Source organism: Strongylocentrotus purpuratus, unplaced genomic scaffold (assembly GCF_000002235.5).
Source record: "Strongylocentrotus purpuratus isolate Spur 01 unplaced genomic scaffold, Spur_5.0 spur5_scaffold_5, whole genome shotgun sequence".
In the NCBI taxonomy this organism is placed as follows: Eukaryota; Metazoa; Echinodermata; class Echinoidea; order Camarodonta; family Strongylocentrotidae; genus Strongylocentrotus; species Strongylocentrotus purpuratus.
The window spans coordinates 5,192,000-5,215,499 of record NW_022145611.1 but is presented as its reverse complement, the minus strand read 5'-3'; the positions used below and the strand labels follow the sequence as shown (position 1 = coordinate 5,215,499).

The 23,500-nt window shown below is 37.9% G+C and overlaps 1 protein-coding gene across 1 annotated transcript in view; it reads left to right on the top strand.

Annotated features, from left to right (window-relative positions):
* The window catches only part of LOC585618 (ubiquitin carboxyl-terminal hydrolase 34), an 85,986-nt gene that overhangs the window by 42,686 nt on the left and 19,800 nt on the right, over nucleotides 1–23,500 (top strand). The window contains exons 35-61 of the mRNA XM_030998700.1: nucleotides 44–168; nucleotides 1,145–1,285; nucleotides 1,590–1,792; nucleotides 2,791–2,911; nucleotides 3,419–3,602; nucleotides 4,351–4,514; nucleotides 5,091–5,303; nucleotides 6,496–6,552; nucleotides 7,727–7,804; nucleotides 8,251–8,345; nucleotides 9,126–9,295; nucleotides 10,286–10,512; nucleotides 11,199–11,252; nucleotides 11,881–11,994; nucleotides 13,534–13,674; nucleotides 14,666–14,779; nucleotides 15,444–15,524; nucleotides 16,430–16,512; nucleotides 17,294–17,378; nucleotides 18,155–18,241; nucleotides 18,899–18,973; nucleotides 19,257–19,451; nucleotides 20,044–20,148; nucleotides 20,939–20,983; nucleotides 21,281–21,379; nucleotides 22,115–22,259; nucleotides 22,929–23,026. Of these exons, the coding sequence (XP_030854560.1) occupies nucleotides 44–168; nucleotides 1,145–1,285; nucleotides 1,590–1,792; nucleotides 2,791–2,911; nucleotides 3,419–3,602; nucleotides 4,351–4,514; nucleotides 5,091–5,303; nucleotides 6,496–6,552; nucleotides 7,727–7,804; nucleotides 8,251–8,345; nucleotides 9,126–9,295; nucleotides 10,286–10,512; nucleotides 11,199–11,252; nucleotides 11,881–11,994; nucleotides 13,534–13,674; nucleotides 14,666–14,779; nucleotides 15,444–15,524; nucleotides 16,430–16,512; nucleotides 17,294–17,378; nucleotides 18,155–18,241; nucleotides 18,899–18,973; nucleotides 19,257–19,451; nucleotides 20,044–20,148; nucleotides 20,939–20,983; nucleotides 21,281–21,379; nucleotides 22,115–22,259; nucleotides 22,929–23,026 (3,299 nt within the window). The remainder of the gene's footprint in view (nucleotides 1–43; nucleotides 169–1,144; nucleotides 1,286–1,589; nucleotides 1,793–2,790; nucleotides 2,912–3,418; nucleotides 3,603–4,350; nucleotides 4,515–5,090; nucleotides 5,304–6,495; nucleotides 6,553–7,726; nucleotides 7,805–8,250; nucleotides 8,346–9,125; nucleotides 9,296–10,285; nucleotides 10,513–11,198; nucleotides 11,253–11,880; nucleotides 11,995–13,533; nucleotides 13,675–14,665; nucleotides 14,780–15,443; nucleotides 15,525–16,429; nucleotides 16,513–17,293; nucleotides 17,379–18,154; nucleotides 18,242–18,898; nucleotides 18,974–19,256; nucleotides 19,452–20,043; nucleotides 20,149–20,938; nucleotides 20,984–21,280; nucleotides 21,380–22,114; nucleotides 22,260–22,928; nucleotides 23,027–23,500) is intronic.

Sequence of the window (23,500 nt, the reverse complement as noted above, 5' to 3'; positions counted from 1 at the left end):
ATAATCGCATTATGGTTGTTACGTTCATTCTGCTTGTTTCTAGTTGTCCATTATGCAATGAAGCTGTTGGTGTTGTGGGCGTCCACAGACTCTGAAGTCAAGATGGCCATCGGTCAGTATGACAAGCTTGACCAGTGGCTACGAAGGCTTATACTCCAGACCAATGAGGTGGGTGGTCCTTTTTATCTTGATATCATGGAATATTCATGTTATGTATTATACAGTCAAACCTGTCTATAGCGACCATCCAAGAAAAGTGGTCTTTACAGACAGATGGCCTTTATGTACAGGTTTCTTTAGTACCTGTTTCAATGAGAAACCATTTTCAAGGGTAACAAAAAATTTGGTCTTTGAAGACAGGTGGTCACTAAAGCAGGTTTGACTGTATAAGGACAATTGTGTATTCTTATGTTATGTAATCATTAAGAGGAAAGCAAGTTAACCCAATCTCGCTGGAGAATTCAAACAATGAATAGCACCGCACATAGATATGGGTGTATGGGGCTACACACATCAGGCATGGAGATGCGATCAAAGGCTTCAAACAGTATTGCTCACATGAGGGAATATGAGGGCATTACAGAATCCTTTTCATGGGGGTCTTTCCACATTGTATCCATCCATCAAAAATTAGAAAAGAGTGAGAAAGCTTGCAAATTATTGATGACCATCACCAGAACGCACTCTTCATTTTACATTAAAGATAGTGTTGAGCTCTGGTCATGCGATTGCATTGTGAAAGAAACGGTGTGGAATCGATCAGAAAAGGTTGATCATCTAGCATACAAGTATTAGTGTGTACTGCAAGGTTCTGGAATCATCAAAATGATAAGAAATTTGGCCCAGTCTTGGTAAAGCTACAAGCACTGTACACAGAAAGATGTATATGGGGCTACACAAACATGTGGCTTCAAATTCTGTCCCGATTTTAATGTTGTTACATGCCATATTTGGAATATGAAAGCATATGAAGAGCCATGTCTTTGAGGGAACTTTTTTTTTCTGATGTTCTTTCACACTTTTTTCAAAAATTATTTGTCACCTCTTCCCAGAACTCGACCTTCTCTTTAACTTTTCCCAATCAGACACAGTCAAGTATCTGTTTTATTCATGAACCCTTGTCTGTATTAAACCCATCTTGTAGATCTACATCAGACGAGAGGTATGCGATGGTCTGTTCAGGCTGTGTGAAGGTCTGGATCCATCCAGTCAACATTTCTTATGGTCTCTTCTTAGAAGTCTCTTCACCTCTCTTGATACAGCTCTCAACATTCAACCCAAGAAGGTACGGTAATGATATCTTTGTCATTGTAGAGGTGTCGTGATCGAGTGGATACATCACCAGACTGTGGATCACATGGTCTGCGATCGAGTCCTTTGGGAAGAAAGTAATCTACAATCGCCACTCTGGTTTTCATATATTTCATTAATTTTTTTAGTGAATTTAACAACAAGCAAAATGAGCTGGCAAGGCATGTGCAAACATGTACTGTAAAAATCTGTGTTAATTATTGTGCCATCAACAAGTCACCGTGATATTGGCTCTTAGAGTATTCTGAATGTTTACATTTCTATTCATTGGTTTCCAGGGCAGCGACAAGAGTTGCGATGACAGCATACCCAGTTGCCGTGACTACTTCTGGCTCTTGTGTCTACTGATGGACAACCTCCACTGGCAGGGAGACAGCCCCCATGCCAGCGGGGTAGGGGTAGGAGCAGGCAGGATTGACCCAGAGAAGGTCAATGCTGAGCTAGACTCATTCACCAGGCTCCTCTCCCAGAAGATTGAAAGGTAAGATAGGGATTTTAGGATGATTTGATGGAATCACGCACTTAAAAAGGCCCAGTTTGGCTAGCCTTGAGCAGTGATTCTAGTTGTACATAGCTTTGTTGTATGCCTTTATTCTGTTATGCTCTCATCATATCTCCATATGTGGGACATTTGTCCCCTTTTCTCTTTATATGTCTGTCTGTTTCCTAGCCCCTCCTCTTTTTAGATTTGTTAGTATACATCATAACTACTATAACTTTACAATAGAGAAAGCTGTTACTAAGCCCATTGGAACTGAGTGGTCCATGTGATAAGCCTATAGGAATTAGAACATTGCAGTAGTGCATGGGTTAAGAAGTTGATTCTTGAAGTATACTGAAGCGTGCCTGTAGACCTTGCTTGGTCATATCAGTGGCCAAGGGAGGGGGATTTCCATGCAAGATTAATACTACATTGGATGTCTATCTTGGGATTGAGATAATCTCATCTCTAATCTCAGCATCCCACGTTACAGTTTTACGTTTGATGGAATCGAATTGAGGGCATAAAAAGGCCCAGTTTGGCTAGCCTTGAACAGTGATTCTAGGTGGACATGATATTCTTTTATGCCTCTATTCTGTTATTTGCTCATCATATGTGGGACATTTGTCCCTTTTTCTCTTTATACATGTATGTCTGTCTGTCTCCTACCCCTCCCTCTTTTAGATTCTTTAGTATACATCATGTGGAGATGCTAACAAAATTTATTACCAATTATCAATTTTATGAAATTTTCGACAAAGCTATTGTCTATCTGTATCACATTCAAGTGCACACATTTTTAGGAGAACAATTTAGCAATAATAAAAAATAAATATATCACATTCAGATTCAAGACTTTTTGATGACAACAATTTAGAAATAACAAATTTTTTTTATTGATACCAATTTGAAGAAGGTATTGTGATCAATTAAGTTCAAAAAATAATTCCCATCCTAGAAGAATTAATTCTAATATCTCAATTTCTTCTTTTCTTCAGCCGTCCCATCCTTGAAGGCCGTCACAGCACCGTAGAGGACTTAGCTCTGGCCGGTCTCATTAAACTGTGTACAGCAGCAGTCAAACACAATCCACCGTTCAAGTTCAGTGAGGGTGGGCAGGTAGGAATCATGTCTTTCTGGATGATTTTATAGAAGCTTTTATAGCGCTGATGATGGAGGAAGATGGAGGTGCATAGCCCCCACCCCCCCCCCCCCACCCCCGCTCCGGGACGGTACCTTGTGGATGATTGATAGATAGTTTGATTAAGAGGATTTCATGTTGTGTTTTCCTCCTTGAGCTTATCCTCTTCTTCAATGAAATTAAAGAGGGTGTAGCATGACGAGACTACATGTCTTTCCTGTGGCCTGACTCCGGGCCTATCGGGTATAATATGACTCAACCGCAGTATTCACGTGTGTGCAACATACGCGAAACCGAAGCGTGAGGAGAACTTCGGTCTGTTTCGCGGACGCTAGCGTGCGCTAACCATTATTCAAGTCCATTTGTTTACGTGCAGTTGTCTAAAAGAAGTCGTAGATGGCGTTAACCAGTATTTGCCATGCTATACACCCCCTTTAACATTTGTATTCACCCTTTACCCATTCTCTATCTACTTCCTTGTGCAGAAGTTTGTGAAGACTGTCTTTGACTGCCTCTTCTCGCTGCCGACCCCAGGACACCAGAACCTACCCAAGTGCAAGTCCAGAACCAGTCGTCTAGCAGGCTTTGATCTCCTTCTAGAGCTTGCTAGAGAATGCCAGGCCAATTACACATTGCTTCACAAGGTCATGTTCCAACAACATGCACCAAGTAAGTCTTGAACGTTTTGCCGTTGATCGTGGAGGTACCACGTTGAGTTGAGTGGCATATTTATCTTTTTTTGAATGGAATTGAAAGGCAGATTTCAAGGTTTCAAGGAATAATATGAATATTTTTTGTGTTAAAAGACTAAAAGTAAAATAGACTATACTTTAAGTTTAGGATAATGGTTAGGATGAGATACTGACTAGTGTTTGGTTGAAGTTTTAATTCTTTAGGAATTTTGTTCGTGTAGGATATTGGCCGTAGAGCAATTGCCAGATCATTTGCTGCACAACCGTATTCTTTTCTATTTCTCTTCATTTATTAGTTTTCATTTTATTCTTCTTCTTTTCATTCTTCTTTCTTATTTTTTCTTCTTATTTCTTCTTTTCATCTTCTACTTCTTCTATTTCTTCTTTTCTTCTTCTACATACTCTATTTCTTCTGTTCTTCTCCTCCTTTTTTCTCCTTTATCTGTTTCTCCTTCTCCTCTTCTTCTTTGTCTCCTCCTTCTTCTTTTTTATTCTCCGTCTTCTTATATTTCTTTGTCTTCTTCTTTTTCTTCTTCTTTTTTATTCTCCTTCTCCTTCTATTTCTTTGTCTTCTCCTTCTTCTTCTTCTTCTTCTTCTTCTTCTTCTTGTTTTCCGTCTTCTCCTTCTATTTCTTTGTCTTTTTCTTCTACTTCATTCTTCTTCTCCTTCTTCTTATTTATTCTTCATCTTCTCCAACGTCTTTCTTCCTCTTCTGTTTCTCCAGACACCCATCCTCCTTACCCGTGGGAGTACTGGCCTCAGGATGATAGCCGGTCGTCGTGTGGCTATGTGGGTCTGACTAACCTTGGTGCTACCTGCTACATGGCATCATGTATGCAGCAGCTCTTCATGATGCCTGAAGCAAGGGCTCCCATCCTGCAAGCAAAGGTATGCTTGTATTCTTGTATTTTTTGTATTTTATTTATTTAATCATGGGTTAAAAAGCCTGCTAGCAGCTAAAAGCTGCTTTTCAGCAAGGCCGTGTTCAACAATAGAACCCAACAAGTAAATGAATAAAACAATTATATGCAAAAGAAATCACAAAAATTATCATAACAACATAATAAGATGAAAACAAACAGGATGAATTAAAAATAACTTGGATAACAAACAATGGAGGAGGTGTATTATTTAAGAGAGGAATATAAAACGTACACAGGTTATTGAAAAGTTTTGAGGCTGAATAGAGAGGGCTCTTTCTGAGGTAATTTGTATGTAGCCATGGCAGTTGAATTTGGCAATTGGTATTATGTAACAGGTATATGTGTGATCTAAGATGGATCTGTGAGCATAGTGAGGGTGGGGCTGTTATTCACTAATTTGTCTGTCAGTTGGGAGCCAAAAGGGCTATATGATAATAGGACCCTCAGAATGAACAATATTTTGTATTGATGAGACATAAAACCATATCATCACATTTATTATCATACATGTAAAAGTATAATGGTATCATTTGTTTTGTAGGTGAGCGAGGCAAGTAAGCATGCCAGCATCTTGAGTGAGACGCAGCGGATGTTCGCCTACCTGCAGGAGAGTGAGAGGAAGGCGTACAACCCCCGTAGCTTCTGCAGAGTGTACACCATGGACAAGCAGCCCCTCAACACGGCAGAGCAGAAGGACATGACTGAATTCTTCACCGATCTCATCAGCAAGATGGAAGAGATCACGCCCAGACTGGTAAGGCCATTTATTTGTAATTGAGGATTTGTCGAGTACGAAAGGGTGAGGTAGTTATGTCACTTAAAGACATACACATAAGGCCTGTCCTTATCAGCTCGAGATTGCCAAATAACCCGCTATTTTAACTATCCCGATGGCAAATTATCCAGCTTCTTTGCGACTTCATCAGCCCGCAGTTGCAATTAGCAGGATATTTAGTCGAGATAATCATCCCAAGATATCTTGGGCTATTTGGCAAAATATCCCTCGATTTGTCCAGTGCGTCTTCACCAGCCCGAAGACTCGCACTATACGCGAACGCTGAGCAACATATCTCGAGCTTCAAGCTGATGAAGACGCGATTTGTAACTTCAGGCTTCTTTCCCAAATAAAAAATAGCAGGCTATTTGGCAATCTCGAGCTGATAGAAGTGGGCTCTTATGAGGAATTTTGACACCATTCGGATGTTTACCACAATAATGAGTGCTCTCACCAGGATTAGCCTTCATTTTGTGTCTAACAAGCTTTATAGAATGCTCTTTCTTTTCCCCATAGGGTAAAGTCCTTGTCGGACATTTGCATCATCAGCATTCATGGGCTAAGAAGTTAATTCTTGAAGTATAATGAAGCATGCCTGTAGACCTTGCTTGGTCATATCAGTGGCCAAGGGAGGGGGATTTCCATGCAAGATTAAAAGTACATTGGATGTCTATCTTGGGATTAAGATAATCTTATCTCTGATCTCGGCATCCCATGTTACATCAAAAAACAAGGGGGTAATTCCTGATTGGCCAACAGGTTTGCTGTGTGCAGACTTGTACACCCATTGATGCTATTTTCACCAAGTCTGGTGTCAGCGAATTTTGATCTTCTGCACATGGAAACTGACAGCCCACTCCCTTTAAGTATTGTACTCACACCTGAAGTTTTGAAGAAGTTCTTTACCTTTCCTATCAGCAAGATGAAGGAGAGAACCCAGATACTAGTGGACTGAGTGAAGACACTTCATGCATCAAACAGCATGGAAAGCTTAGTAAGGGATGCAAGAACAGTGCCCTTAAATCTTTCTCCATTTCCAGTTAATGATATCTTTAATTTCCACAGAATCCAGTCTTCCACATACATGTAACAAAGACAATCCATACATGCTCTTCTTAAAATGTAAGAACCGTTTCTTTTCTTTTTTTTGTGTGTGCTTCATTCTCAACAGAAAAACACTGTGAGTAGCTTGTTCAAAGGAGAGCTGACAAACAATGTTGTGTCACTGGTGAGTATTAAATGACAATTTGTGTAGGAATTTTACGTTTTTTTTAATTTTTGATATGTAGGATAATATTTTCAATCTGTGCTACTTCATTGGCTTGGCACCAGATAATCAAAAGATGATAATTTGGGCAGTTATTATAGACCCGTCTTGTCTTGTTTTTAGTCATTGTAAGTTTTTATGATCCCGGCTACTGGTCTCGTTTTGATCTACTATAACTTTACAATAGAGTAAGCTGCTACTGAACCTATGGGAACTGTTGGCTCGCACACACTGTGTGCACAATCTCCACTCCCTGGGGAGCATTCCAGCCATGTAATAAGCCTATAGGAATGAGAACATTTCGGTAGTTAATGGGTTAAGAAGTTGATTCTTGAAGTACAATGAAGCATGCCTGTAGACCTTGCTTGGTCATATCAGTGGCCAAGGGAGGGGGATTTCCATGCAAGATTAAAAGTACATTGGATGTCTATCTTGGGATTAAGATAATCTAATCTCTAATCTCATCATCCTATGTTTTACATTGGAAGGTGCTGTGAAACAAATTCTCTTGATTATTGATTTTGTTTACAGGTATATCACATATGAAGAATTTAATTCCCAAATTCCTAAATCCACCCTTGATGAAATTTGAGTTATTGATATCAGAACATTGTTTACTTCAGTACCCGTCATTCAACAAAAGTTTTTAGCTAAGTTTTGGGAGTACTTCTGAAAAAATGCACCTTCTAATATCACTTTTCCATAGACGCCTGTACAAAATCTGGTTAACAAATTTGCTTTTCTCTCAAGTTACAAAAAATGGATTTAGCTCCTTTTGGAATCAAACTCTTCATATACAGATATTACTTAATGTATGGTTGACCCAGAACTCATGCTGTACATGCATTGGGATGAAAAGCAAGAAGGACATTGTCGCTTAGTATAATGTTTTTTTATGAATGATACCAAGACTATTAGTTTTTTCTCATTCTCAGTTTTATAGATTTGCAAATTTAAGTTACCATTAACTGGCCAGTGGTAGTGTCAAATATTCAGTCTGTTTTTTTTGTGTCAAGAGGTTAGCATCTCTGCATATGACAGTCGTATGTTATATATATAACGTTGGCTTTTGCCTGGTTATCTCTTCCTAATTCCAAGAATCCTAAATCACCTTATATTCTCTATCCATGTGTAGGACTGCCCTCATGTGAGCCAGACAACAGAGGAATTCTTCACTGTCAGATGTCAAGTGGCCGATATGAAGAATCTATATGTAAGTTTAGAACACTTCAATATTTATAATAATAATAATACTGCTTATATAGCGCTTAATACATCTGCAATGTCTGAGTTTCTCAGCGCTTTTACAGATATGTTATTACCCGGGTCATCGGATTCTGGCTTCCCCGCATACAATGTATGCACGTTCTCCACTCCCTTGGGAGCATTCCAGCAAGAGCTACTAGGCTCAAATTGCTTAACATACTACATTGGCTTTCGCGTTCTACCGGGTACCCATTTAACACCTGGGTGGAGAGTGGCAAATGTAGATCAATGTCTTGCCAACGGACATTAGTGCTGCAGCGGGACTCGAACCACGGACCTTGGGATTTAAAAAAAAAAAGTTTTTTGGGCGTGATTGCTTTCCAGCATTGCTGTGAACTGAGGTAAAGAAAAACTATGAATCTAAAATCAAATGCTCTTTCACCCTTTGCACAGGAATCTCTGGATGAAGTAACGGTGAAAGACACCCTGGAAGGAGATAACATGTATACCTGCTCACAATGTGGCAAGAAAGTGAGAGCTGAGAAGAGGTAATTAGCTCTTGATTACTTAGGACTGTGTCATGTAGACTGTGTATGTTTCTGTATGACGATTAGTACACATTTTCTGAATAGATGAGTGGAAGAAGTACAATTGTGGGTATATACATTTATGTAGGATTTTATCCTATAACAGATCTTACTGACTACCTAGAGTAGAGTTCAGTTTGGGATCAACTGGTCTCCCATTTTGTGCACTTAGTGCATAGTATTGTTGATGATGTTTGTTATAAAGTTACTTCTAATACAAACTAGTGATAAAAGAGAGGTCAGATATTGAGATGTTGTGACATTTTGTGCAAAACTCTCCAAGAACTTGAGACTTAACTGCAGAGTACCCCCACAAGTCATTAGGGTCATTGTTACGATTGAGATTAGGTTTGGATTGGGGTCAAGGGTTAGGATCAAGGATAGAGATAGTGTCAGGTTTAGGGTCTACGATAAAAATTTTGAGATGGGGTTAGGGTTAGGATCAGGATTAGGATCAGGATGAGGGTCAGGGTTAACATAAAGGGTATTTTTTTGTGGTGGGCTATTCTGCAGTTCTGAATTCTTACCACTTGACACACTCTCCGTACCCCATTCCTCCTCTCTCTCTCTCTCTCTTTCTCTCTGTCTCTCCCCCTCCCTCTGTCTCTCCCCCTTACTCTTTCTCTCCCTCTTCCTCTCTCTGTCTCTCTCCCTCTTCCTCTCTCTCTGTCTCTCTCCCTCTCTCTGTCTTTCTCTCCGTCTCTATCTCTCTCTCTCTCTCTCTCTTTCTCTCTCTCACAGGGCCTGCTTCAAGACACTACCCAAGATCCTATCTTTCAACACCATGAGGTATACGTTCAACATGGTCACCATGATGAAGGAGAAAGTCAACACGCACTTCTCCTTTCCGAGGCAACTTGACATGTCGGGCTATACGGAGGAGGCACTCATTAGTAAAGGCAGGGGATCTGGTAAGTTTCGTCTATTTTAGCACGGTGGCATACTCCAGTCGTATGGCTGTTCTTTAGCATGGCCCTGCATACATAAAAGCAAGTATACAGTGCGTCCCAGAAAAAACGAAACCGAGAATTATCAATTTTTTATCATAACTTAATCACAATTATAGTTAATATATGACACATATTTTTAAAGCTTAGATCCTTCTCTTTCATTTGATGCAACTCATATGCTGCATACTTTACGCATAAGTGATTTACAACAATTTGAAGAAAGGGTACCAAAAGTCATTTGGCGGGTGATATGTGATTTTCTTTTTGAATAAGTAACCATAGGCATTTGATTTCTCTAAAAAGATCTGCAAATTGTCTATGGGAATGCTTTTCAATTATATGTTCATGAATACCTTATCAATGCATCTCTGAAGTTTACGTGTTTACATGCTTCATGCCTTTGAAGAAGTATGACTTGTACCACTTCCAAGTAAAAATGATGTTGCACTGGTCAATTACTACCAGCATTATTACTGACAAGCATTAATAGGTTACCAATGTATACTTACAAATTACTAATTGGCTCTAATCCTCCCAAAGATGCTATAGCCTCATAGCACATCCCTAATTTGCTATGAGGTCATCTCTTAGTCAGTTTGGATTAATAAATATGTCAATATACTTCCAATTGTAAAATTGTTTTTGTCCTCTCAGTCACCACTATTTGGTAACAAAGCCATATTTCTTTCACTTTCATCTAAGGATGAAAAAAACAGTCAAACCTGCCTGTAACAACTGCCCAAGGGAAACATAAAACATGGTCTTTGTACACAGGTGGTTTTATAGTCAGGTTCCTTTAGTACATGTTTCAATGAGAAACCATTTTCAAGGGAAACAAAAATGTGGTCTTTGTAGACAGGTGGTCACTAAAACAGGTTTGACTGTATATCAAAATTTAAAGTTAGAATCATGTTTGAACCCAAGCTCTTGTGTGTTTCTTCTCTTTACCAGATGTAGCATCAACGAGCAGTAGTCAACCGCCCCAGAGCTACCTCTATGAGCTGATCGGTGTGACCGTTCACACCGGGACGGCTGACGGCGGCCATTACTATAGCTTCATCCAGGATCGTGTGCACAGGGATCAGGAAGAAGATCGCTGGTTCATGTTTAATGATGCAGAGGTCAAGCCCTTTGACCCCAAGCAGCTGCCGGCCGAGTGCTACGGAGGCGAGATGACGGTGAGTGATTTTGGAAGGGTTCTTCTTCCTCTTTACGTGCCATGACCTGGGACGTTGGCAACCATGGAATGCCACAACTCTCTGTCCCATATTCTTTAAAGTTGATCATTCTCCCCAAGAAAAATTCCACTTTCAGAAATCCCACTTCTTAAGCTACTCATCCACAGATTCCTCCTTCTACCCCTACTCCTATTACCCTCTATTCTTCCAGTCAGTGCAGGATTTTCCAGGGAGAAAAAAAAGAGCACCAATTTCTAATTTCAAATTTTCAATCGTATGTCGTTTTATCGTTTTCATTATTATTATGTTTTTTATTTGTATGTATTGACCATAAAAACTTCCATTCAAACAAGTTTTACAGTACCCATTCCTGCTGAGGAGTAAAACAAAAAATGGTTATCTTTGTCAAATTGTTTAAAATGTAGATTTGCGGCCAAGAAATTTGGAGAAATGGAAGCTAATCCTTGGTAGAGTTATATGTGATATAAGTTTGTGGTTTTATTAAAATGTGTACAACCATTTCGATGTTCGGATCCATAATTATTTCTGGTGTTATTTTTCATAAGTGATGCTGGTTCGTTTATTTTGTTGAACTTTGCTTGTGATCATAGATTGAAATAATTTGTAGCCCTTTATGATTTATGGTAGAATGTTAACATCTATGTTTTTCTTTTCTCTCACAACAGACCAAGACCTATGATTCTGTGACTGACAAATACATGGATTTCTCCTTTGAGAAGGTAAGTTTGATTAAGTAGATCTACCAGTTTTCAAATAACAAAAACTTTCTTTTGTCTGCTTATGTTTATACTTTTGAAATATTAAATTCAACAGCCATTAGTTAAAAAAAATACCCCCATATAAATATATCTGCTTCTGTATCAGCAGTCCATCAGGAAGGTTAAAGTTTAATTTTTCTTGTCCAAATAAGAAGAGCACATGTGAGAATACACTTGTTTCTCTAGATATCCACTGAAAAATGTTTCTGGTCAGCCCTCTTGCAATGTAATTTCACAGCAATTACTGAGCATTATTTTAAGTTAAGAGATTTATAGAGGTGTAAAGGTAAAGTGGTTCATTCAAAACTTTAAATAATAAGATTGTGGGTTCAAATCCCATCTCAGCACTAATGTCCTTTGGCAAGATATTAATCTACATTTGCCACTCTCCACTCGGGTGTACATGTTAACTGGTACTAGATATGCTCGAGCAAAAGTTGCTCTGGTGGCTCGGCTATAACTGGTGTAATGCTGGGGGGGGGGGGGGCTTGTGCATAACATTGTGCATAACATCTTGATGGATATGGATGTCATACATATAAGAAGCCATTATTAATATTTTTGTTTTATCTGTCCCCCTTGATTGCAGACACACAGTGCATATATGTTGTTCTACAAGCAGTGTGACCCAGAGGAAGGGGATACCAAAGAGAAGGTCAAACCACTTGAGACCACCGTAGATCTCTCCAAGGAGATAGCAGAGGTAGGTTAGAAGCATGGTGATGGAACACTTTATTCAATCCCATGATGATGATGATGCTGGTGGTGGTGGTGGTGGTGCTGGTGGTGGTGATGATGATGATGGTAATTATGATGACAGTGGTGGTAATGATGAAGATGAAGGTGATAATGATAATGATGATGATGAACATGATGATGGTGATTATGAACTTGATGATGGTGGTGATGATGATGATGATGGTGGTGATGGTGATGTTGATGGATAATGATGATGATGATGGTGATGGTGATGGTGATGATGATGATGATGATTATAATGATGATGATGGTAGTGGTGGTGGTGATGGTGATGGTGATGATGATGGTGGTGTTGGTGATGATGATGATGGTGATGATGAAGAAAGTGGTGGTAATGATGATGAAGATGATGATGGTGGTGGTGGTGGTGGCGATGGGGATGATGATGATGATGATGGTGATGGTGATGATGATGAAGATGATGATGGTGGTGCTGGTGCTGGTGGTGATGGTGGCGACGGTGATGATGATGGTAGTGGTGGTGGTGGTGGTGGTGGTGGTGATGATGATGATGATGGTGATGGGGATGATGATGATGGTGGTGCTGGTGGTGATGATCGTGCTGGTGGTGGTGGTGGTGGTGGCGATGGTGATGATGATGATGGTGGTGGTGGTGGTGATGATAATGATGATGATGGTGATGATGATGGGGATGATGGTGGTGGTGGTGGTGGTGGTGGTGGTGGTGGTGATGATGATGATGATGATGATGAAGATAATGACGATGATGATGACAGTGGTGGTAACGATGATAATTATGGTCTTGACATTGATGGTGATGGTGGTGATTATGATCATGAAGATGACGATTATTCAGATTGTAATTATGATAAGCTCTTATATATAGCATTCATGTCTAGAAAAAAATCAATGCACGAATAGTCCTCAGGGGTCCTTCAATCAAATTTGAAATTTAAATCGCCTATCTCTTATTTATAGAGTTGTGAAACCATTAATTTAGAATCATTTGATTTGATTCTTTAACCCTTCAATTGCCACAAGTACCAATACCCAAAATGACAGGCTTGCCACGAGTGACGATCGACACACACATTGGGCACCAGTGAACAGAAGGATTGCGCTGTGCTTTACCTTCCCTGTTTTTGGCTCCATGCCAACCCTTTTATCATCTGCATGTTCAGCGTGTGTAAGAGTAAACTGTCAATCAAGATATAAACTGTAAACCATTATTGGAAATAGCTATTGAGAAGTTGAGTTGAGTTGAGTTGAGTTGCTCATGAAGAGTTAAGAGATAGAAGTCGGGTAAACTATTCAATTCAATTTCTATTTATTTCATTTCCAACAGAAAGATAAACAAAGGTATTACAGTTATTATTACAGAAAGTATGACAAAAATATATGTAAATATTCATTTTTTCTTTGTAACTATACAAATACACTTTACACATAATAAAATTACGGTATTACAAGAAATTCTCATGATTTGTTAATCTTGTGATCATTTTTGTTTTACTTTTCTCAGTGGATTTGGGAGGATAACACAAGATACCTGCAGGATAGCTACATCTTTGATCTGAACTACATGAACTTCATGTGGCAGGTGTGTAACTTCCTACCAGCGACCCTTCCCGACCCTCAAGAAGTACAACTCATAGCTTCCAAGGTGAGTGGTTACCCGTCTTCTCGTGTCTTGTAATAATAATAATGATAATAATATGTCTTGTTTACCCAGAGTAGCCTAATCAGTATTCATACTGTTCTCCCTGACGGCCCTGCAATCATATTACCCCAGCTTTAACTGAGCTACTATGAAAAGGTGCTCAAGCATTCAAGGAATTTCTTCCTACCGGGTACCCATTTACCTCACCCGGGTGGAGTATGGCAAATGTAGATTAATGTCTTGCCAAAGGACCTTATTGCTGTCTATACTGCACCTACCACTGCTTTCCAGGTTATAAACATACATTTCCTCATGCATGCAGTTTCAATAGAAATTTGGCTTTTGACGAGAGTGATTTGAAAGATTTGCCATCGGAGGCAGATTTGAAATCTGATGAGAAGGAGATCAGGGCTCCGTCATGCAAAGAGTTATGATTGATCCAAATCAATCGTAAGTCCTCCAATTAATCACAAGTTTGCAGTCTCCTATCTCTTATGTACATAGTTGCGATTGATATCATCTCTTTGTAACACAGGGCCCGGAAATCAGAATGGTTCTGGGCTATATATCAATTGATTTCTACTTTCTATTCATTCTTGCGATTTACTCCGATGAGGGCAAGATGGAAAGCTTTGGTTTATCTCTTTTTTGTTGCTTTTTTTCAATATAAACATAATATGAAGAGTTTAATTCCAAAAGGAGCTAAATCCATTTTCATTTAACTTCAGAGAAAAAGAAAAGTTGTTTACCAGATTTTGTACAGGCGTCTTTCGGCAAAGTGACATTAGAAGGTGCATTTTTTCATAATTGCTCCCAAAATTTAGGTAAATAATTTTGTTGAAAGACAGGTACTTAAGTGAACAATGTTTTGATATCAACAACTCAAATTTCATCAAAATTGGATTTAGCTCCTTTTTAAATTAAGCTCTTCATATATTCAATGCATTACCATGGACTTAGAAGGAGAGTGGTTCTTGTTCCCTTCTTTCTTTAGCTGACTACGTCCTTCATGTTGGAGACACTGATTCATTCCAAAGAGAAACCCAACACCAAGCAATGGATGGAGCTCATGACCAATCAGTTCCATACATGTCCTCTAGCGTGTGAGGTAAGCAAGGAATACACGTAGAGAGAATACAAACAAACTTATTGTTCATAATAATAATAATAAAAACAGTGCTTATAAAGCGCTTACCACCAAAGTCTCTAAGCGCTATAACTAACAGAATACAATGATAGACGATTACGTATTAAACAAAACAATAAATTACAAATAAACCTACTAATTATAATACGTGTGAAATATTACAACACATATGAGATATACATCAATGTGAACAGAGTAAGTTAATCATCAAAAGCAATTTTGAATAAATGTGTCTTAAGACAAATTTGAAGCTAATGGGAGGTGTCAAAAGATATTTAACCCTTTCTGTGCAAGCTACTGTCCCCCAAAATCATTGCAAACTATCATTCAAATGAAGTTAATAATTGTAATTCTTGGTCGGCAGGAAATGAGGATTGAATGCAGAGGATACAAGAAAATATAATAGTAAGCAAATAATTTTGTGGAAAAACCGTCATGGTAGAGGTGATGATAGCTTGTCTGTTAGCCATAATATAATAGTGATTGCAAGATTATCGGCATGTGGGATTGAAGTAACTATAATACAAAGCAGAAGGAGATTTTCTTATGATTTCAGAAACTTGATAATTTTTGCACCTTTATGTCAGGGAAGAAAACCTTTAATTTATTGTTTTCCATTTTTCAGTGGTTCCTGGACTACATGGCAACAGATGATTGGTGGCCTCAGCAGATCCTCATCAAATGTCCCATACAGACATGTAGGCAGGTATGCATTACAATACACATCGTCCCTCGGATAGGACGTTAAATGGAGGCCCTGTGTAGAACCCACTGCACTATTCGTATAAGAGTAGGGGGAAACCCCAGTGTAGTGGTCCACCTGCACACCCCAGTATATTACGACAATACTCTGTAAAGAGGGATGTACTCAAATGGAAGAAAAAGAAGAAGAATAGAAAGAGAAAGTTGAGTTCTGGTTCAGGTTAAAAAAATGTATTTTTAAAAATATTTTAAATCCATATAAGGAAGAATGCCATTGCAGTATTCCCATCACAGGTATTGCTCTCATAATGACCTTGTTTTCATTGAAAGCTAAAGATTTTTTGAAAAATTGGAACAAAGTTTGATGATATTTTTGAGTAGTGCTATTCACTGTATGTCATTTTTAGTTTAGATTAAAAAATGCATGTAATATCTTTCTCAGCCAGTTTCATGACTACTGCACAGTTTTATCTATGAAGAGCTGGTCACCATGACCATCTCTTAGTAGAGAGGGTGTGTTGGGGAAGAAGGGGGGGGGGGGCGAGGGGTAGTGTGATAACTGCATTGGATAAAGTGCAATCATCCTTTCAAAATGGTTTATTTTTAGAAGTGAATAGTTATCCTTTGGACGTCTGTAATAGTTTGGCCAAAAGGGATTAGACCACCCAGCTGACAGTTGGCTATCTCATCAACTCAGCTCTCAATTAACATAAGAAAAAGAGGATCATGGGGGACCAACAGGCACCGGTTGGGGAAGTTTTGTATATAGAGGGAGCAAGTAGCTACAAGTAGTACAGTGGGGCTTTAAGAGAATCACATCCACTCAATGTACCTTTCACTCTCTTTCCTCAATAATCTAACAAAAGGAACAATTATTTTACATAAAGATGTATTGTTATCACTTCTCAGTTGTTTCAGAGGCTTTGTATCCATGTAATCAGACAGCTGAGAGAGAAACATGCACCACTCTACCTTCATGCTGTCATAGAAGGGTAAGCGCCATGATACAATATAGAAAACTGGGGGGGGGGGGGTGTTTCACAAAGATCCTAAGTAGAACTTAACTCTAAGTTGGACTTAAAAATAACGGAGAGCCATTTGTAGCCGTAAAATGAAATATATTCAAAAGCAGAAATTCAAGTATTTTAGACTTTCATAAATTCCACATCAAGAGCAAGAAATCTCCTTGATAATAGAAAATATGAATGATTTGAATCAACATTTTATGCTTTTTAAAATAACTTTTACAAAATATTTTCAAAGATGCTAACGGCTTTCCATAATTGTTAAGTCTAACTTAGAGATAATTTCAATTTAGGATCTTTGCGAAACACCTCCCAGATATACGATCTTAGAGTTCCTTTGGCAATATTTCCTAAAGGCTTTATTTCATCAAATATATAGGGTTAGAGTAGTTTTAAATTAAGGTTTTGAGACAAGTGTAGGATTAGGATTTGGATTTGGACGGGTTTTAGAAATTGACTACCATACATAGCAATTGTGAATGTAGTATGTGCTGATCAACCAAGTGATAATGTATTTAGACATGGTGAAAAGTAGAAATGAAAATGCATCACAAAATATAAAATAGAACACAGAAATCATTTGAATTTGTACAAATAATTTTGGAACAAGTTAGAGGGATAATGTACGAGTTCACAGAGAGTCTTGCGTGTACATTACATGCAAAGTATATGTCATTTGCAATTTCATGACAACTTGTCAGTAGTCATCAAGTCTTTACACATTTGTACGTTTTTCCCCACTGTTTAGCAATCATGATGAACGTGATATTCAACCGGATGAGATCGGCAATGTATCCTGTGTGACAAGATTTATCAAGAAACTCCTCCTTGTGGTGAGTCAGTCAGTCATAGAAGTGTTTTGCATTGAATATGAATCGTTAACATGAGTTAAACAATCAAAATATGACAGTTGACCGCAGTTTCATTCCAAAAGAGGCTTAATCTACAAACATTGAAATTGTCAAAATTTATGAAAAAATAGCATTCATTGCTAGATTTGTTAAAAGATGATATAAATGATGTAAGGTAATATTCCTAACATATATATACAAAAAAGAAGTGATAAGTTACAAGAAAAAATGGTGAATCAATAATAAAAGCGGATTTAGCCCCTTTTGGAATGAAATTCTTTATATGTTTAAGGCAAAGTATCTTAATTGCAGGTGTCACAGAAATTAAAAATATGCTCTTTGGAATGAAGATTAGATGTTTCTAGAAGACATGAAGAAAAGGAAAAAAATAGCTCACTATGTAAATTTTGTATAGAGATTGCATAGAAAAAGTAAAGAGGAAAATTGCATATTTTTCAAACTGTTTACCCATTACTTCTAGTACAACATTACTTCCAATAAAAGTATGCCTTTTACTCAAACATAAACACAAAGTTGAACCTTTCATCTCATTTTAATGTCCTAGAATGTTACTGTACATATGGTGCATAGATTTACATGGTATCAATAATATACATGTATGTAGCATGGTATCCAGTAAACGTATCAATAGTTCAAATTCTTAATGACATTATTAAAGTGAGTTATTGAGATTTAGTTGTATGATTGTTTGAATGTATCCAGATTGAACTGTTTGTACCGTTTATCTTTCCCTCCAGATCTCAGTTGGAGTACGTCCACAATGCAAACACCTGACTGAGTACTTCTCAGTTCTCTATGATTTCGCAAAGATCGGAGAAGATGAGGTAAAATCACATGACAACTTTGATAGCCCTTGTTTGTTTGTTTTTGTCTCGTTTTGTTTTTCAAGATAATTCATTTTTATGGTGCGACCATATGAAGGTCATGCTCTTTTTGTAGTAAAATTTGTGCCAGTTGGGAGTACCAATATCCCCTATGTTATATTTACCTTTAATTGAAGAATTTGAAAACCATCATCCGTTTTAAAATCTTCTTCTTCCTCATCTCCTCCTTCCCCACCCTTCTCTTTTTCTTTCCTTTCTCATTCTTGTCCTTTTCATCCTTCTATATCTTCTCTTCCCTTTCCCCTTCTTTTCCATCTTCTTCTCCTCCTTCTTTTTCATTCATTTCATTTCATTTATTGACCATTAGAAGAAAAAAAACCATTAATACAATAGACAAAAAATATCAAAAAACAACAAGTTAAAAAGCAAGACTGCTTGTAATCGGGACCCTACATACAAGTACATTATAATAGAAATATCAATTAAAATGCACACGCACATATACAAGCAAACTCATACACACACGACAGAATGGAGCAAAGATATGAGAGGAAGGACAAAATGCAAGATAAAGAGCTACTGAGAGAGCAAGATTACTTAAAGATTTGAATAAATGTAACTTCTTCTACTTCTACTTCTTCTCCTCCTTCTATACAGGCTCAGTTCCTGACGTCGGTAGAGGCTATATCCATCATGGCAAACTTCTACCTGGGCACCAAAGCAGCTGATTATGTGAGTCTGCAATGAACATTAACGCAGTAAAATATATGAATTTGAATTTGTTGTTGATTATTATGCATTTCTCTTAGCAGTATCATTACTTAGCTCATCACTTGGCTTATTCTAATAGTTCACCATCTAGATAAATGCCTGATGAGGAGGAACATATTTTCTGCATCATTATAACAGCTGTGATCCAAAATGTACAGCTCAAGAGATAAAGGGTTTGTGTGGCTAAGTGGTACACAATGTTATTTTGTAAGTAATGGTATTGTTTGGTTGTTTGTACTTGAAGGTGGAGGTGATATCGGATGACGAGAACGATGATGAAGATGACGACGATGATGTCATATCACTGACAGAAGACAAGTACAAGCCGACATCGTTGGAGAAGATGATCTCTCTGATAGCGTATCTTGTCGAGTCTTCCAGGACGGACCGAAGGCTGCTTCTCTCTCACAACGACTACGCTGTGCTAGTTGGGGGAAAGGTATAAAAGAGGCAAATCTGCTTCGACAATAAATTGTTTAAAGTAAAAGCAGAAACTGAGGGAAATAATCTGTAGAAATTAGAGGTTAATCCATTAGAATATTAAAAAATAGTAATTTTCAAAGTTATAATTGATTAAATACAATACATAGTTTGAAGTAAAAGCAGAAAAATGAGAGAAATGATCTTTAGAAGTTAGAGGATAATCCATAAAGATTATTTTAAAAATTGTAATTTTTTTTTTTAATGTTATAATTGATCAATTGGAAACTGGCGACATCCTTTTTGAGATCCTTTCCCAATGCTTTGTTGTGAAAATTCCATGAATTACCATTTTCATGGTTATTAATGGAAAAATAGATATTATTCTTGATGTGTCTAATAATAAATGTAGTGCACAGTTATTTACTTCGGAAGAAAATTATATGTCACAGAGTTGGCAATGTCTGCAAAACAGAATATTTAGGGTTATATCCATTAAACAGTTAAATGTGAGGCAAGATATTCACTTCTTTTAGAGAAGGTGGTTATGTTTTGATTAGATGTCCACCATGTTGCATATGTTGATAGAGTGTTGTTTATCTTGTCCGTAGGGCTTTCCATTCTTGTTTCAACAAATCCGAGACAACATCAACCTACAGCAGACGAGGAATCTCATCTTCAGACTCACTCGCTTCCAGCCCAAGCTGGCTGAGCAGGTAGGTTTTATGGATGCACTGGTAATGCATTGAACAGCTGTGGCAAATTTTTACTTGTAAATGAATTGCACAAAGCAATTCTGTGGGAATAAAAATAATCAACTTAGTTTGCATATCCCCTGATGTGGAGATAGAGAACGGTTTAGCTTAAACGCTTTTACCATTTATTCTTAAAAAGACATATAAATATACATGATTCAAAGGTCCATAGACCAAAACTGATCATGTTTACAAATAATACAACAAACTTATAGATACAGTAAATATACAATAGTGAGCCAAACAGACAGGTATAACAAGTACAAGATGGCAATAAAGATGAAAGAATAATACATTTCAATCAATACAATACTAAATTAAACTAAGAGAAAGTAATGGTCAAGATCGTCAACCTAATGAACTGCTATAGGGTAATGGTAACAGATAAACAAATGATAATATTGAGTAACCAAACAATAACAAAAAATATAGGGGAAAATTATATTTCTTATTTTCTTATTTTCAAACTTTTGACCTCGTCATGTTGGAACAAGGCTTTCAGCCTACTGTTACATAGGCGTTGGTCAGCTCACCCATATTGTCCTTGTACTCATGTAGTTATTTATAAAATGATAATAATAATAGTTTATTCATTTGATTTGGAAGGAAAAAGGCTTAAGAAAATGCTCATATTTCGAATTTGGTATGACTTTTGGAAATGATTAAGTACAACCATTTTGATTATATGTACTTAAACATGTATATCTGGCATTTTCATTATGTTTTTATTTTTGCTCATCTTGTTATACAGATCATCTCCATGATATTCAATGCAATCAGCAAGCTAAGTCCTGAGGTAAATATAACCATTTTGTATTATTTCAATATTATCTAAAGATCATAAATGAGAGACCAATGGTAAGAGTAGACAGTGGCATGAACAGCCTGCCATAGTTAAGTCCAACTAAAAGTCTAAAGTCTATCTTAGTCTTTGTGAAACACCCCCCTGATATATTTTCTAGCGTCCTGATACCCACAGAGAGGAACAAGAGTCTACCATTAAAGGTTAAAAGTTGTCAGTACACAGTAGGTTGCAAATGAGGAGTTCATTATTTGAATGTAAAATGTTGTTTTGTTGTTGTTGGTGTTACAGGCTGGAATCCCTTTCTTCAAGATGTTATCCCTGCTGGTTGAACCGGTCCCACCAGGATGCACCTCCTTCACACCCATCATCCTTCAAAGAATATGGGATGTAAGTAATACAGTCAACCTCTCTATAAAGACCACCCAAGGGAGACAAGAAAAGTGGTCTTTGTAGACAGGTGCCTACAGTACCTGTTTCAATGAGAAACTATTTTCAAGGGAAACACAAAATGTGGTCTTTGTAGACAGGTGGTCAATAAAGCAGGTTCTAGCAATATAGTACTAGCAAACCCTTCAGTTCTTAGAATGGATTGGCTTTCAAAGCTGAACGCTGCTTTTGATATGCTTACTACTGTCAAACCTGCTTGAATGACTGACCACCTGTGTAGAGATAGAAAGAACATAGTTTTTGTTTCCCTTGAACTGTATTTTTCTTTGAAACATATATTAAAGGAGCCTGTACATAAAGACCGCTCTTGTTGTCTCCATTCAGTGGTCTTCATACACAGGTTTCACTGGAGTATCTTTTTGATCCATTTCAACCTAATTTTAGTCACTTGTGAATTGTCCTACTAACAGGTGATTTTAAAGTTCATGTTTGTTCAACATTCTGCGCTTGTTGTTGTTGCTATTGTCTTTTTACATATTTTCTTGTAAGTTTGTCAAGTAATAATCAATATAGCTTTATGGTTGGCGTATTATCGTACTTGTGCTTGTCGAGTGCCCATATGAAAAGTGCAAGTAAAAATCTCACTACAAATTGATACTGGACTGGTTTGTGGTCCCGGAATAAGCTAGCATATCCAGTCTTAATTCAACTCATTCTCTATCTGTTTCTGTATAGATCTCAGAGTACAATCCCCAGCAGGTCCTGGACTGGTTAGCTGCCCAAGTCCCTAGGAACAAGCTAGCCCATCACTGGGTTCTACATCACATAGACAGATGGGTGGAGATGTTTCTCATCCATCAAAACAACAGGGTTCGAAATGGTAAGCTTTTCAGGACTCCCCAATCCTCCCCCTCTCTCACATGGTGCGACCCTACACCTACTGTATATCTACATCACCATGCAAGCCGATACTTATAAGCAGCATCTTGATCAAAATTGTTCTCAAGTGAAGGACAGAGCTTAGCCCAAGTCCTAGTTCAAATTCTGGCTGCAAAAAAGATTTATTTGGTACTTCTAGCTTGCATTTTAATTGTAAATACAAATAGTAAAATAATCAATTTTATGAATGATTACATACATTTCGCCTAACGTAAGAAGAACGATGTTTCAAATAGAAGGGAAGTTTGATTGAATTAATGTCCACATTTTTAGTGATTAAAAAAAAAATTTGTTTGTAGAGGTATTGTGGTCAAGTGGACACGTCACCAAACTGGATCGCATGGTTCCAGGTTCGAGTCCCGCCGCGGCACTAATGTCCTTCGGCAAGACATTAATCTACGTTTGCCATACTCCACTCAGGTGAGGTAAATGGGTACCCGGTAGGAAGAAATTCCTTGAATGCTTGAGCACCTTTTTATGGTAGCTCAGTTAAAGCTGGGGTAAGGATATGATTGCAGGGCCCTCAGGGAGAACAGTATGAATACTGATGAGGCTACCCTGGGTAAACAAGACATATTATTATTATTTTTGTTTGTTCTCTACTTTGTAGCTGCCGCCTTCCTCCTAATCTCCCTAGTACCTGATCCTCACTTCAGACAATCATTCAGGTCAGCAAGGTCACTCCATAGTCCACAGAGAGAGATCAGAGTAAGTACATCATTGGGTATGTCTTCATCAGCTCGAGATTGCCAAATAGGCTGCCATTTCTGATTTGGGAAACAAGCCCGAAGTTACGAATTGCGTCTTCTTCATCAGCTAGAGACTCGACCTCGAGATATTTCGCGCATAGTGCGAGTCTTCGGGCTGGTGAAGACGCACCGGACATATAGCGGGATATTTTGCAAACTAGCCAAGTTATCTTGGGATGATTAATGATTCGTCTGAGCCTTTGAAAACATTCAGATCAGTCAAAAGCCCTTCTATCAGTCACAGAGTTACAATCTTCTATCTGTTTTAATAGTATAGAGAACATAATAAAAGATATAAAGGTATAGTTCATTTGAATCAATCCTAACTCTGTATGAGACATGCCCTATTCTTTCGGATTTATAGGTCAAAGGTCACTTGAAATCGGTGCATTCTTGGTACTTTGAGCTCACGAGAGCAAGAGCTGTGCTTCAC